At 36.7% G+C, this 17,562-nt stretch overlaps 1 protein-coding gene across 6 annotated transcripts in view; it reads right to left on the bottom strand.

Annotated features, from left to right (window-relative positions):
• Window positions 1-17,562, bottom strand: part of Alms1 (ALMS1 centrosome and basal body associated protein) — a 102,420-nt gene that overhangs the window by 20,313 nt on the left and 64,545 nt on the right. For 5 of the 6 annotated variants that reach the window (XM_029534803.1, XM_029534804.1, XM_029534806.1 and 2 more), the window contains 3 exons: window positions 12,799-12,933; window positions 7,925-8,014; window positions 3,740-4,893 (listed from right to left, as the gene is read on the bottom strand). In XM_029534803.1, the coding sequence (XP_029390663.1) occupies window positions 3,740-4,893; window positions 7,925-8,014; window positions 12,799-12,933 (1,379 nt within the window). The remainder of the gene's footprint in view (window positions 1-3,739; window positions 4,894-7,924; window positions 8,015-12,798; window positions 12,934-17,562) is intronic. The other variant, XR_003843230.1, reaches the window with a different exon arrangement.

Below are 17,562 nucleotides of genomic sequence, written 5' to 3'. Positions count from 1 at the left end.
CAGAGTGAGTTCCAGGACAGCCAGGGCTACAGAGAAACCCTGTCTCAAAAAAACCCAAAACACTGACTCAAGAAATAGTTATCTCAGACTTACATTGAATCAGTTTTTTAAAAAAAGAAGGCCCCCAAAGAAAAATATATGACCTATAGCAATTAAATTCTATCGAACACATAAAGAATTAACATTAGATCACAGCATTAATCCTAGTACTCATTATCAAAATACAGCAAGGTGACAAACGCATTCCACAAGGCTGGTATTATTCTGATAGCAAAAGCAGCAAAGACATCACAAAAAAAAAAACAAAAAAAACCAAAAAAAACCCAAAAACCTATAGGTTACAAGAATATAGATGCAAAAAGTCTTCAAATTCTAGCAAACTTAATCCTATGGCACTTGAAAAGTACTGCATAACAGCAAAATGGGAATGACAGGAGGAATGCAAATTTGGCTCAACATGTGATTATCAACGAATACACAACACATTAATAGAAAATGGGAAGAACAGGAAGTTGATGATCATTTCAATAGATGCCAAATTTGACTAATATCAAAATCTTTTTATAATAAAAATAAAATCCAAATTAGTGAAAGGGAACTTCCTCAATATAACAAAAGTCACAAGAGAAAAACCCACAGTAACATATTCTCAACTGTGAAAGATTGAAAGTATTCCTCCTGAGAACATGCACAAGGGTACCTACTTTTTTACCATTCAACATTCTACTACAAGTTCTCTGTAAGTCATCTGGAAAAAAATCAAAATCTTCCAAACTGAAAAGGAGAAGAAAGACTGTCTCTATTTGCAGATAACAGGAAAGTCTATATGTTTTACAAGAAAATTAAGAGTTAACAAATTGATTCAGTAATGCTGTAAGGTACAAAATCAACATGTAAACATTAGCTATGTATCTCTATACCAACAAATAATCCAAAAACAAAATTAAATTTTTATACTTACAAAAGCATTAGAACGACTAAAATATTTACAAGTAGAGGCTCTAAAGGGACTCTGGTCAAAACAATCTTGAAAACAGGACGGTTCTTGCTATCAAAAATTACGATGAAGATATACTGAATCCAAACTGTAGTACTGGCATAATAAGGATAACAAACCAATGAAAAATGAGTGTCCCAATATGGACACACATACACACGATCAAGATTTCTAATGACAGCATCAAGGAACAAATGGGGAAAACAGTCTAAACAAATGATCTTGCCAGAACTCGACACAAACATGCCGAAGAATGAAAGTAGACCTTTCCTATAGACAGAATAGACTGAATTCCTAAATATAAAAGCTAGATTAAAAAGACAAGAATCTTATAACATTAGATCTGGTAACAATTTCCTGGTTATGACCCCCAAAACACGGGTAACAGAAAGTACATGCTGAACTATTAAATCTGCTATATGTCAAAAGATACAATCAACAAAGTGACTGTGTGAGAGGCGGCCTACAGAATGGCAAGATATATTTTCAGACTATATATTCATTTAGTGAGGGACTACCATATAGAAAAGTCTAACAACTACAGAACAAAAGGTCAAGCAGCTAAGTTTCTAAAAGTCAAAGGACTTAAAAGCATTTCTCCAAACAAGTTATACAAATGGTTAAAATGCACACAGAATGTTAGTCATGTAAATAAACCACAGCGAGAAACCACCCTATACTGATTATAGCTAGTAGATAACATTAAAAAACAAAACAAAAACCAAAACAACCAACAACAACAAAACAATAAATAAGCAGCCACAAAGGAGCAGTGAGACCTGCAGGAGCCCTCAGTAATCACTGCTGGCAGAAGCATAAAAGCACTGCGCTCTTGTCAGTTGGTCAGTTTCTCAGTAAGACACAATTACCATATGATTTGTTATTTCCATTCTTGGGTGTACCTCAAAGAACTGCATACGGGGATTCCAGGATCAGCCCCATTCACAATGGCTGAAGCGTTGAAGTGCCCAAGTGTCTATCATTGGATTTGTAAATAGATTTTAAAAAACAATGTATTATATATACATAACATGAAAAACTGAAGTACTGTTTGTGCTTTGACATAGATGAGCCTTGAAAAAAAAATGTAAAAAGGGTGGAACTGCAGCTTAATGGTAGAACTGCCTCAAAAGGAGTATGTCCTATGTCCAATCCCTGGGGACAGGGGAACCTGACAAGAATCATATACAATTGTTTATATGAAATAGCCAGAATAGACAAGTCCCCAGAGACAGAAGCAAATTATTGACTCCCAAGGGATAGGGGGAAGGGCAGAGAATAGATGATTACTATAAGCCCTAAATGCTACTTAATTGTTTAATGGGGGGGGGGGGACTAAAAAAAGAAAACCATCTGACCTCTGGAGCTAGATCTCAGCTTCTTGAGTACTTTGAGTACAGATATGCACCATGATGCTCATCTTAAAGTATAAATTGTGTATTATATGGTTATACATAAATCTTCAACCAGGATCCTTTTCCCTCTTTCCAGCATTATTTCCAGTTTTTTATTACTTAAAAAACACTATTAATTAACACACATAATCCCTGTCATTTCATATCTACCAAAATCTCAATTGTGGGAAATATTGCTTATGAGAAACTTCATCTCCTAACTCCTTCCCTCTAGTCTTGTGATCTCCATGCAGTCCTACTGACAAAATATTTTTGAGAACAAATTGCCAAAATAGGTATTTATTTATAAATTATTTCACTTACCATATATTATAAAATACAAAAATAGAAAATTTGAAAACCTGAATAAATATAAAATCTATTTTCCCTACTTCAATGGACAGAGCATCTCCCTGGAGAGCTTTTCTCTATATTTTACTTTGTTTTTGTTTTGTTTTCGTTTCTTTTGAGAGAAACTAGGTAGCTGAGGCTAGCCTCAAACTTTGCTTCAGCATCCTAAATGCTGAGGTAGCAGGTACACCACCACATACATGCTGTAATTTTCTCTTGGGTAGAGCATCTGCCTTTACCAACCCTAAATGTGATATGACCCTAATAGGCTCTGACTCTTGTGCCATGTACCATGAGGGCCCTGTGACCCTGTAATATCTTCTTTATGAAGACAGATAAGGAAACCTCACTAGGGTATATATAACTGGAATGACTAATAATTCTGAGATTCCAAAGTACTTTTATAATACAATGCTAAGTGATCACAACTTATCTTCTATCACATCTAACAACACACTTGGGGCTTATGTATCTAACCCCTCTGGTTCAATTTGTCCTTCTATCTCTTAGTTCTTCATTTAGTTATGTACTTTAAATCATGTTGTGGCTGACCCCATTTTCAATGATACGATCCTAATGCTTCATTTACTTAAAAACAAAAAATCATATTGTATTGAGTGTGAGTGTTTAAAAGCAATTCAAATACTTCTCAAAAAACAGGAGAAAATAATAAAAAAAACCAGATTCCCCCCAACCCCGGCCAAACAGAGGCCATGCTAACTAAGCTCGCAGCTCCCCATGCCAGTGGCTTCCTTTTACTTCACAGACCCTGAAAACATCTAGTGCAAAGCGTGGCTGGCAGGGGTGTGTTGGTGGAAAGAATGACAACAAACGATAGCACTGTACTACACTTTCGCACTCTTTTCCAGCTGGGAAGAAATGTTATAGTGAGGAAAGGGCAAATGGCTTTTTTTCTTCCACCTGTTGTGAAGAGATTAACTAAAACGTCCTCAAAAAAAGGCAGTCACATTGCCAGTTGGAATTTGTAGCCGTGTACCTGGATGTGCCTCCTTCTGGTGTGCTCAGAAGTCATTTGGGGACAGGCTATGTTCAATGCCTTCCTGTTGTGCTTGCATGGCTTCTCCAGATATCTCCTCCGTTGACTAGTGACACTACTGTATAATTTAATTCGCCTGGGTGACAGACACAGTCTATCATGGCCAAAAGCCTGGATCAACCGGACTGTGTCAATGGTGGATATGGAGCTGCTCCTCTCATTTAAAGATATGTCCCTATCAGTCGGGGTCAATACATCCGAGTCCGCAGGAGAATCAGTGCTGGAAAAAATGTTGGGACTATCTGTGAGGAGCTCACTTTCCTCTGAGGGTTTAGAATCCAAGGAGGTATTGCTGACATTATTAACATCTGGCTCTTTTCTCAGGATGTACTTATCTAGTTTAATCTGTTCAATCTTAAACTGACTGGATTTCCCACCTTGATGAGGAGAAAACACTTTGCTTTTCCTAAAGTCCCCTGTACTCTGGCCCCTCTCTAGGCTCTTACTCCACTTCCTGTGCTGCTTGCCTTTCTGTTGATGTTGCCTCCTCCCAGTCCACCCCCTGGCTCCATGTTCCCCTCTGCTATCATCTTGTGTACTTTCTGAGGCCCGGAGTGAATGTGTGATGGGATTCTGAAGCAGTTTAGCCAAGCGATCAAGTCTTTCCACCAAGGAGAGCTCTTTTGTATCACAAGCACCAGATGGTTTCTGCTGCTTCTGTCGCTCTTGGTACCTGTTCCAGAGTTCATTCAAACGCGCGGGGCACTCAGTTGTTAGTTCTGGGGTGACCTTCTGATCCTTTTTTTGGTCATTTGCTTGTCTTTTGCCTTTTGGGTCTCTGGCCTGATTCTTGATAGTATTTATTTTCTCATGGTCACCCAAATTCAAATTGATGCTGATGTTCTTAATTCTGGTGTAATCCATCTTGGTCTTGTCCAGCTTGTCCGAACTTGGGCCAGGGGGAGGAAGGCAGCTATGTCCTGAATGATGGTGAAAGAAATCCTTCCAAGAATGTTGCATGAAAACACTCCTTCCCAAAGATTCATGGCAGAAGTCTTGCTCATGGGGCAGGTGCACTGGATGATGGAAGTAAAACTTGGCTGATCTGAAGACAGAGTGAGTAGTGTTTTCAAATGAGGAATGACATTCAGATTCTGGAAAAAAAAAAAAGAAAAAAAATTTTTGAAAGAATTTAGAAATATTTGTATTCCCTTTATAAACACTGTTTTGTTTTTTCTTTAGACCTAGAACATGTGCTTAACGATCAGACTGGCATGAGTCAAAATATAAGGATTTGGATAAACTCCAATACTGTATGACAGATCTGGGACTGGACCTCAGCTCTAAAAGTGCTTGCCTGGCATGCACAAAGCGCTGGGTTCAATTCCTAGCATGGTCTAAACTGCACTTACAATCCCAGCACTCAGAATATTGAGACAGAATGATCAGGATCCAGGTCACCCTCTGCTACACAACCAATTCAAGGCCAGCCTGAACCAATTACATGGTACCCTATATATGAAAAACAAGTGGTCCAAGTACTAGAGAGTACAGAAGCCATTGGACATCTGTGAGTTCAAGGCTGGCTTGGTCTATACAGTGAGTTCTAGGACAGCCAAGAATACTTTGTCTCAAAAAAAAAAAAAAAAATGGATTGAACTCTACCATCATGTGACAAAGATGACCTCAAGCACAGCTCCTTTTCTCTACACCATAATTAGTTAGTTGCCTTGTAAATCCACCACCTATTCTATTTAGGCTACTTTCCGTATGTGTTCTTTCTTTAAAAAATTGCATCCTGCTAGTAAGACTTAGATGGGTATTTCCAGCTTAAAACAAAAACAAAAAACCTTGAGGTTTCATCATCAGCATTAAGTGGGTGAAGTAAAAAAATTTATTTTAAATCCTCACTTTTGAGCAATCAATCATCATTCCATATCAAAGTACGTACTGTTATATACAATCACATATTATAATTTACTAGGCTGACTGTGGTTTTCTGCACCACATTCAAATTTCATCCCTGATTGCTGGACTATTCAAAGTCATGGCATTCAAAAAACCCTTGTACTGGCTCATTCCTCTGTTCCTCTTCACAACTGAGCCGCTAAAGTAGAAAACATCTCTTTCCCTGTCTCTTTCCCAAACCATTCTCTCCAAATTACTACTGAATTATAACAGCTCTGATGTGACCAACGGTCTCTTCATAGAGCCAACTCTTATCTATAGTATGCTCACATACTGAATTCCCTTTCAAGACACAAAGACCCTTCTTCATGTTTTTTAATCACTTCAGTGTCAATATGTACTCTTAGATTTATATTTCAAGCCATGATTTCTCTCAATCAATTCATATCTATGTATCCTATGTATCACTTTGATATATAGTCAGTCACCTTAATTTTTAAATGTCCTTAACTGAATTCTATTCTAGCCTTTGCTAAGAAAGCCATAGAATAATTAGAACTAATAAAAGATCTTAGTAAGGTTTCAAGATAAAAATGTGTTTATAATCTGAATTTTATGTACCTACAGTAAATAAACTGAAAATAAGCATGTCTAGCTCAAATATAAACATATAACAAGGGATATCCAGCAAATATAGCTATGTGTATGTGCTGTGGTAGTTTGAAAAGTAATGTTCCCCTGAAGGCTCAGGCATCTAAATATTTGGTCCTTATTGGAGGCACTATTTAGAAGGCTTACAAGGTGTGGCCTTGCTTTTGGTAGCTTTTCTTAAATAGCTGTTAGTTCCTTGTGGTTTTGAACTGCATTTCTCTTAAATTAGTTGAGTGCATTACATATTTTCTTGGGTCATGTTTATTTTCTTTGAAGAACTATATGTTTAACTCCTTGTACACTTTGTTTTTTGTTTTCAAGGCACACATGCTCCTTATAAATTCTATGTTTAACTCTCAGCAAATATTTTGGGAAGCCTTGCTTCAGTTTCATTTGTCCATGACAGCTTTTGCTGTCATGTCAAAAAAGTGATTACCAAATAAGAGTTTCCTGAAGCTTTTCTTTTATGTCTTCTACTAGTTTTTGGAATTCAGGTCTTGTGTTTATACCTCTAATTCTTCTTGATGTAAGTTTTATGTAATGATTTAACTCTATTCTTTTAATGTGGTTATCTAGTATTTCTATACTCTCAGTTGGAAAGCCTATCCTTTCCCCACTGCATAGCAGTTATATCCTTAGTAAATACTGGTTTTATACATTCTATATGTGAGTAGTTAATGGAAACTTTTCAGCAAACAGTGTAAGTAGAACTCTCTCCTCTACTCCTTTCTCTTACATGGAAATTCTTATTTTCTTTTCTTTTTCTTTTTTTTTTAAAAAGATTTATTTATTTATTATATGTAAGTACACTGTAGCTGTCTTCAGACACTCCAGAAGAGGGCGTCAGATCTTGTTACAGATGGTTGTAAGCCACCATGTGGTTGCTGGGATTTGAACTCCGGACCTTTGGAAGAGCAGTCGGGTGCTCTTACCCACTGAGCCATCTCACCAGCCCCGGAAATTCTTATTTTCTAACAGGTAAAATTTGACAGCTGAATAGTAATGGTTTATGTTCTGTATGTTCTTCTCTTTTATCATGATATTAGGGCCAAAAAAAATATAAATTGATTTAATTTGGCTTTTTACTATTACATATTGATGTTATTCTTATTTCTCGTTATTCTCGAGTAGCTTCAGGTACGATTCAGAACTAAGACTTCCAGCATCAGCAGCCTTGGGGTACAGTCATCCCTCAGTGTCTGTTGGAAGTGGTTCCTGGACCTCTCACAGATGCCGACTACCTTACATGACACTTGCATACACCTGTGCATATGCATGTGCATCAGTACTTCTATACTTTAAATAGTCACTGGATTGCTTCAACACCAGAAACAAAGTAACTGCTAAGTCAATAATCATTATCCTGTGCTATCTGTGGAAAGTAATGACAAAAAAAGAAATCTATACACGGTCAAAAATGGTAACTTTCTTCTCAAAGTGTTTTCTGCAGAGTTGGTTGAACTGAGTATGGAGGCAGTACTGAAATGATATTCATAAGTAAAATAGAAAAGCATCGTTTTTTGTCAGAATGAACCAGAAACACAAACAGTAGCAATCAGGCACACATACTAATATATACTGCATTACCTAGCACTCAGGCACACATACTAATATATACTGCATTACCTATCTCTAAGGATCCTTCCTTCTGTTTAATGGATTTAGTGTCTGGCAGATTTTCAGTTTTTCTGTCTTGTACAGTGATATCACTGGGACCTAAGAGAACATAATGAATGCAGTAAATATATAAAAAAGTTACCCGCCCCCCCAAAACCCTCTAATTATTTAATATGTGAAAGTCATTGTTAGTGGCACTGGAAAACATAAATATCTATACCATTGATTAAAAAATGGGAAATGGAAATAAAACAGTACATTTACCAAGCATGTCATACAGAGCTACAGAATCAACATAAGGGGCTGAGACACAGATCAGTGGTTAACAGCACTTGCTGCTCTTGCAGAGAGCATGAATTCAGTTTCTAGCAAACAGTACCCTAGAATACTCTAGACAACAGATTTGATGTCTCAAGATGGGAAACATTTTGAAATGGAAATCAGAAGCCATTGAAAGCAAAGATAGCTGTATAACATAAGAGAGGAATCAGGAAAGCAACTAAACATCTACAAATTGCAGCATCTAATAAAGAAAAGAGGGAAAACTAGAGCAGGAAAGGCTATTTTGGAGCTCATCCTAACATTCTGGAAGACTGCTAAAAGACCTACGATTTTATTTCCAAAGACAATGAAGACTAAAATACATCAGGAGACTGGCATATAACAGTTTCAGGAACATTCATTTAGCAACAATTAAAAATAAACGGTATAATTTTTGGAGTGTTTCCCAGAACAAACAAGTCTAAAATCTTAAGGAAAAAACTAGTATGTAAGAAAGAGAAGTGTCTTCTGCTCTAAAATATCTCTCTTGTCCATACTGTGGCATAACTAACATCATCATCTAATACACTCTCTTTTCCCTCTGCAATAGTCGAGCATGGTACCAGAATCAAGTCTCAGCCTCCTTGGCAATACTACTTGATGTGATCATAGGACTCAAGCTGGCCTCTATGCCAAAAAGGGAGTGTAATTTCTGAGAAGCTCCACTAAAGAGAATAGGCCTTCCCCTTTCCATAGAGTGAAGGTCAGAAATGTCAATACAGATGTTTTTGTCTTTAAATCTTGTTATTTTAGGGTGGTTTGTAATTAAAGCTGACCCTAAATTAAACACATTACCACAGGCAATTTCAGCATAATCCTATTGAAGTAAAATAAACACAATAGTTCCAAAGTAAATAAGATGAATTTCTAAAGAGTAAACACTTTTAGTACACCAATGGTGTAAGATTATCTTTAAAAAAATAAATAAAATATGTGGCTGGAGGCCTTGCTGCTGGAAGGAACAACCAAGTAATTTACCCAATCCCCAAACTTTATCTTCTGGTCCACACCTCTAACTAATATCTCAGACACATGCAGCCATCAGTGACTACCAGGTGGAACCCTCTATCCCAATTCTCTGCCTTCTGGCCCCTGTGGGCAAACCCAGAAGTGGTGAATTCTGCCCTGCCCCATTGCATTCCAATTCCAGGGAAACAACTCTGCCCACATCACAGGAGGCATGCTACTCCCCAGGACAAACAGAGGCCTGCAAACATCAGGGACTACCAGGAGCCTGAAGCTATCAGGGGTCGATCAGCTCTGCTTGCATTCCTAGAAGCCAACTGCTACCAGGTACAACCAGCTCTACCTGTAATCCCAGAGGTCTGCTGACATCAAGGACTACTAGCTCTATATGCAGCCCCAGAGGCCCACTTCCATCAAGGACTACCAGGCCTGCCAAAGCATAGAGACAACTAGATGGCTGAACAGTACAAGAACACAATCAACAAAAGCCATGGAAATATAGTACCACTAGAACCCAGCTATCCTACTATAGCAACCCTGAATATCCTAACACATCTTAATCACAAAATGACCTTTAAAAAAGAAATAAAAGCATCTCTCTTTTTTTTTTTCCACGTGAGAGAGGTTTATTAAGGAGGGATGGGGGGAGGCGAAGCGAGTAGAAGAGAAGAACAGAGAAGAGGAGAAAGAGGAGAAAGAGAAGAGAAGGGGGGGGAAGAGAAGAGAAGAGCTGAAAGCATCTCTTAAAGAAATACAGGAAAATACAATCAAACAGGTAGAGACCCTTAAAGAGGAAATGAAAAAGCATAAAAAAACACAGGAAACTATAATTAAACAGGTGAAGGAAATGAATAAAACTGTTCAAGACCTGAAAATGGAAATAGACGCAAAAAAAAAAAACAAAAAACAAACAAACAAAAAAACCCCACCAATCTGAGGCAATCCTAAAGATGGGAAACCTAGGAACATGAACTACAGACACAAGCATCACCAACAGAATACAAGAGATGGAAAAGAGAGTCTCAGGCATCAAAGATATAATAGAAGAAATTGATACATTGGCCAAAGAAAATGCTAAAGCTAAAAAGTTTCTAACACAAAACACCCTCAGGATATTTGGGACACCATGAAAAGACCAAACCTAAGAATAATAGGAATAGAAGAAGACTCCCAACTCAAAGGCTCAGAAAATTATCTTCAACAAAATCACAGAAGAAAATTTTCCTAACCTAAAGAAAGAGATACCTATAAATGTACAAGAAGCCTACAGAACATAAAGTAGAGTGGACTAAAAAGGAAAATCTTCCTGTCACATAATAATCAAAACACTAAATGTACAGAACAAATAAAGAATATTAAAAGTCGGAGGGGATAAAGTCCAAGTAGTAAATAAAGGCAGATCCATTAGAATTACACCAGATTTCTCAACAGACACCTTAAAAGCCAGGAGAGCCTGACAGATGTCTTACAGTCCAGATGTGAGCCAAGATTTCTATACCCAGCAAACTTTCAATCACCACAGAGAAAAAAAGATATTCCATGAAAAAATAAATAATTCTTTCCACTAATCCAACCCTAGAGAGGATAGTAGAAGGAAAACTCCAACACAAGGAGAGTAACTACATGCAAGAAAACACAAAAATAGATAACTCCATACCAGCAAAACCAAAATAAGAGAAACATACATACACACACACACACACACACCCCAACATCATCAAAATAACAGAAACTAACAATCACTGGTCATTAATTAATATCTCTCAACATCAATAGACTCAATTCACCAATAAAAACACACAGGCTAACAGACTGGATGTGTAAACAGGATCCATCATTCTGCTGCACACAAGAAACACCACAGCAACAAAGACAGAGATTACCTCAGAGTAAAGGGCTGGAAAAAGATTCTTCCAAGCAAATGGACCCAAGAAACAAGCTGGAGTAGCCATTCTACTATCTAATAAAATAGACTTTCAATCAAAAGTAATCAAGAGATATGAAAGGACATGTCATACTTGAAGGAAAAAAATCCCCCAATATGAACATCTATGCCCCAATTCGTTAAAAAAAATTACTAAAGCTGAAATCAAAAATCAAACCCCACACATCAATAGTGAGAGACTTCATCACCCCACTCTTACTAATGGATAAGTCATCAAGACAGGAACTCAGCTGAGAAATAATGAAACAGATTATGAATCAAATGGACCTAACAAATATCTACAGAACACTGCATCCAAACACAATATGCCTTCTCAGCACATCATGGAACCTTCTCCAAAATCGACGATATACTTGGTCACAAAGCCAGTCTCAACACATACAAAAAAACCGAAATAACTCGTTGTATCCTATCAGAACACCATGGATTTCAACAACAACAGAAACAACAGAAAGCCTACAAAGTTATGGAGCCAGAACAACTCATGATTCAATGAATACTGGGTCAAGTAAGAAATAAATTAAAGACTTTCTAGAATACAATGAAAATGAAGACACAACATACCCAAACTTATGGGACACAATGAAAGCAGTGCTAAGAGGAAAGTTCTTAGCACTAAGTGTCTCCATAAAGAAACTGGAGAAATCTCATCCTAGCAACTTAAAAGCACATCTGAAAGCTCTACAACAAAAAGAGGCAAACATACCCCAGAGGAGTTGATGCAGGAAATAATAAAACTCAGGGCTGAAATCAATAAATTAGAAACAAAGGGAATAACGCAAAGAATCAATTAAACCAGGAGCTAGATCTTTAGGAAAAAAAAAAAAATCAACAAGATAGACAAACCCTTAGCCAAACTAAAAGGCAGAGACATTATCCAAATCAACAAAACTAGAAATGAAAGGGGGAGGGGTTATAACAGCAGAAAATCAAAAGAATCATTAGCTCTTACTTCAAAAGCCTATTCTCTACAAAATTGGAAAATATGAAAAAGTGGATGATTTTCTTGATAGATACCACTTACCAAAGTAAAATCAAGATCAAATAAACAATTTAAATAGCCCATTAACCTATAAGGAAATATAAGCAGTCATTAAAAGTCTCCCAGCCACAAAAAAAAGAAAGAAAGGCCCAGAGCCAGTTTTAGCACAGAATTCTACCAGTCTTTCAAAGAGCTAATCCCACAAAATAAAAACATTGCCAAACTCATTCTATGAGAACACAGTCACCTTGACGCCTAAACCACATAAAGACTCCACAAAGAAAGAGAATTTCAGACCAATTTCCCTTATGAACATGGATGTAAAAATACTCTCAATAAAATACTAGAAATCTGAATCCAAGAACACAAAGACATCATCCACCATGATCAAGTAGGCATCATCCCAGGATGCTGGGGTAGTTCAATATACAAATACCCATCTACGTAATCTGCCATATAAACAAACACATGCTCATCTCATTAGATGCTGAAAAAGTCTTTGATAAAATCCAATTATCCCTTCGTGTTAAAAGTCTTAGTGAGATCAGTGATGTAAGACACATACCTAAACACAATAAAGGCAACATACAGCAAACCAATAGCAGACATCAAATTAATGTTTTTAGGAGAACAGAGGGTATCAGGGCCTAAACTATCTGGTTCAGCTACCTGCAAGGTCCTTCTCCAGGGATGACATTTCTTCAGGTCCTGCCATCTTGATCACAACTCCTCTACCGAGGACCTCTTCTTGGTTTTCGTCCAAGACTTTCTCATCCCAAGTTATAGGCATTTGAACTGGGGCCGCTGGAAAAGAGAACCATCGATCCCAGAGAGAAGTTGATAGTAAACAAATGGCAAGCAGCTCTCCTATCCATCCACCACTCCCAAACACACAGCCATCCCCAAGCCCTACATAAATGAGAGAAAAAAGATCTCTTAGACTCTGTTTTGGAAAACTCTAATAGGAACCAGAAAGCTTGCCACATCTTTCTGGACGACACCAGTTTAAATAAACACTTTAAAATATACCAATAGTCTGATGCAACCACAAAAATATGAATCAAATTATGTTTTTCAAAGTAAAAATATATATTTAAACAATTCCTTGAACCTCTTTGGCCTTTTCAAAGCTTCAATTAATTGCAGGGCTAATTATTAATATGTCATATAGTCAACAAAAATACTTATACCATCTAGATTTTACAAACACCTTCTCTTAATCTCATGTAGCTATAACTTTTAAACCTAATATTTTATTTTGTCTTTTTCCCTCCCTGGTTACTGTGTTTCTCAAAGAAATCAGAATGTTAACAGACAATGAAACACAACAAAGGATCAACCTTGGCTTTATTTACTCATCAATTTCTTTTTTGTCCTTATTGCTATTAATTCAATCCTAAATTTTTTCTCCTAACTTTCTAACATTTTTCATGTTAGGACCCTAACAAGGCATTGACAACTTGGCTTAAAAATAAAACAATATAGATATGGCTCCCTTAGTAGCAGCCTTTGTACTGGACTTTCTCTTAATTTCTTTAGCACATTGCATTAATCTTTAAAAATACTACTACTACTAATCTATACTAATAATTTATAATCTTATCTTAAATATCTATTATATAAAATATGCAACACTGAATATACCTTTAAGAATATGCCTTCTCACTATATTTGATTGAGACTTAGACGTATTAATATATGCAATATTCATTTGTCTTAATCCATCAATTCATCAACTGATCAACATACAGCTTTTTCTGTGTATATTTTTTATACTGAAAAGCAGTAGTGTGAGCATTCCTGTAACATTTCACATTGATTTTACAAGCTAAAAATATCTTTTTCTAAATCTATGTCTTGTCTTCTAATAGTTTATCTTTGATGTGCCAAGATTTTTGTGTTAATAACCTTATCCCCTTGTATCTATATTTCATGTGACTTGCTTAAGAAATTCTGAACTGGGGACTGAAGATGTAGCTCAGTAGGTAGAGTGCTTGCCTAGTAAGATGTAAAAGGGAATTCTTGGGAACGGTGGCAAATGCCTGTGATACCTGCTGAAGGGGGTGGAGTTGGAGGCAAGAGTATCAGAAGGTGGTGAGTTATGCTTTAGCTGCACTCCAAGTTCAAAATCAGCCAAGGATATATGAAACCTTGTCTCAATGAAAGGATGAAATTCTGAATTACCCCATAGTCATAAGGGTATATAAACTCTAAAATTTTTCTCTTTTTATCGCATGTGGCTATCATATATTTCTGTTCAATGTGCAGACAGGACTGACCTGATTTTTCTTACATATGTTATCAATTTTCTAAGTACTCCTGCTGTTCATCCTCAAGCTTCACGGACTGGCACACCATCTCTCTTCAGTTTCCATATTCATAAACCTGTTTCTGGGTCACATTCTGCTATACTTTTTCAGTTTTAGAAAAAAATTTATTTTTTGAGATTATAATTACAACATTTTTCCCTTTCCTTTCCCTCTCACCAAAACCTCCTTGGTGTGTGTGTGTGTATGTGTGTGTGTGTCTATTCCTAAATACATAACTATAACTTGCTCATTCTTTGTTTTTTTTTTTTTAAAGATTTATTTATTTATTATATGTAACTACACTGTAGCTGTCTTCAGACACTCCAGAAGAGGGCATCAGATCTTGTTACGGATGGTTATGAGCCACCATGTGGTTGCTGGGATTTGAACTCTGGACCTTCGGAAGAGTAGTCGGGTGCTCTTACCCACTGAGCCATCTCACCAGCCCCAACTTGCTCATTCTTATGTTACTTGTACACATATGTTTTCAGGGCTGAGCACTTGGTGTTGGATAACCAGTTGCTGTGCTCTTCCTGGGGAAGACTTGCTTCTCCAGCTTTCAACACTCCTTGGTTGCCTGTAGTTCTTTATCTAAGGTTGAGGTCTTATAAACTTTCTTTCCATGCTAATGTCTATTTTTATTCTTTTTATTATACCCATCAGTAAGTATAGTTTTCATTTCGCATAAAGAAAACTCTTTACAACAGGGACTATTACAGAAAACCACAACTGATCAGAATGCAGAGTTATGTAGCACAGTCCCAACTGATCCATCTATAATTCAATTCCTGCACCTGAGGCTCAGGGATCACTGCAGAAGAGGACAGACAGAAGGATTGATTGTAAGAGTCATAGGATAAGGATGTTTGCTGTGAGATTCTATCTCCTAGAAATGTCAGACACTTCATCCTTAAAGTTTTACTAACATGGCTGCCTCCTACACTTCTGTTTAATCCTTTACAAATAATATTTAACAAACTACATAGTTTTGATGACCAGTACAGCAGGTTCTCTTATGAATTCAGAGATTAATTTAATGACAAATGACAAGTTAATTATTACTATTATATAATTCTCTAATTATGCAGGGCTTAATAAATTTCAGTGTAATTTAAGAATTTTCTCTATGGTAGCCTTGTATGTAGGCTCATTTCTAAGAACCTTATTATTTGCGTATCTTTTTAAAAAAATTTTACTGTCCTAGAAAATATTTGCATAGAAATGTAGTAATTATCACTAATTATCGGACAATATGTGCATAGCCTTCCCCAGGTCAACAAATAAAATATGAGCTGGGCAGTGGTGGCACATACCTTTAATCCCAGCACTTGGGAGGCAGAGGCAGGCGGATTTCTGATTTCGAGGCCAGCCTGGTCTACAAAGTGAGTTCCAGAACAGCCAGGGCTACACAGAGAAACCTTGTCTCAAAAAAACAAAAAAAGAAATAAAATATGAATAGAAGCCTGCAGAGTCCTTATTCTTCTTAATTTTTCCCACACTTATAAAAATTTTAAGATTTATACAATCTGGGGGCTGAGAGATGACTCTGAGGTTAAGAGCACTGTCTTCTCTTCCCAAGGTCCTGAGTTCAATTTTCAGCAACCATATGGTGAGTCATCATAAGATCTATTATGAGATCTGGTGCCCTCTTTTGGCATGCAGACATACATGCAGGGAGAACACTGTATATATAATAAATAGTACAAATTCATCGGGGATGTCTGAACTTTGTATAGATGGATAATACAACATATGAGATTTCCTTCCTTCACTCACACTGTATTTGTAAAGTTTATTAGGTGTTGTTACATTTATTTTCCCTTTTCTCTGTGCCAGTAAGATTTCAACAGTACTAAAAGTTATCTATTCTACTGAACAAATATTGGCCATTCAGGTGGTTTCTAGATTGAAACTATTACAAATAGGGCTTGAAGAATTTGTGTGGGGCTAAAGGTATAGCTCAGTGATAGAATGTATGTCTAAGTCTAATTGAAGTGCTAGATTCAGAACACAGGATACTAATTTATACTCTCACTAGTAGTGAATGAGATCTTAGTCTGCACTCGTAACATCATGGCACTTTCCATTTCAGACATTCTAATGAGTATAGAAAACTACTGCTATCTTAATTTGTATTCCCAGATTGTCAACAAAGTGAAAATTTATATACAATGATTTGGTATTACATAATCTTTTTCATAGAATAATTATCCAATTCTTTTTGCCCAATTTCTATTGAGTTGAGTGTCTTCTTCACATGATTCCTTTTTTACATGTATATCTTGTATAGAATGCATAATTTTCACTTCCACTCTGTGATTTGCTTTTATTTACTGTTCAGATTTTATGGAAATTTTTACTCTAACATACCTTATCTAACAATAGATCTCTATATGGCTGCTGGTTTTACTTTTTGTTTTGTTTTAGGAGAAAAATCCAGTTTAATAAAGGTTTTCCTTTTCTAAGATTAAGAAGACACACTCCTCCATTTTCTTATAGAAGATCTAGCTGTCTGTTCATCTATTTACCTATTAACCTATGCTTTTATGGTTTGGTCTGAGTTTTTTGTTTGTTTTTTTGTTTTTTTGTTTTTGAACAATGTACTCCTAGAACTACTGGTTTTCCTGCAATTTTAAATATTTTGCACTTTTAGAAAATGACTGTCCTCAATCTAGAGGAAAAAACCCTGAAAACTCAGTACTTTGAGCAGACAGATTGGGTGTCTGAATGAAGCAGGTGGGATCTGAGACGGATGGGGAGCGAAGCAAACATGAGAATGGAGATCCTATATAGGAAACAGCCAGGCCCCCATGAAGGTGACTACAGTCAGAAGAAGGTGCACCGAAAGTAACCAGAAACTCAGATGTTTTTTTCCAACAAGCCCCAAACTGACTTTTCACAAGTTGATACCAAAAAATAAAATACAATAAAATTTCAAACATCATGTGGACTCTTAACTTCTTGTCACATTCTGCCTAAAATTGCACTTTGCAATGTCTGACAGAGATAAATAAGAATTGTAATCAAGGGGCTGGTGAGATGGCTCAGTGGGTAAGAGCACCCGACTGCTCTTCCGAAGGTCCAGAGTTCAAATCCCAGCAACCACATGGTGGCTCATAACCAT

Source organism: Mus pahari, chromosome 2 (assembly GCF_900095145.1).
Source record: "Mus pahari chromosome 2, PAHARI_EIJ_v1.1, whole genome shotgun sequence".
Taxonomy (NCBI): Eukaryota; Metazoa; Chordata; class Mammalia; order Rodentia; family Muridae; genus Mus; species Mus pahari.
This window is presented reverse-complemented; position numbering and strand designations above follow the sequence as displayed.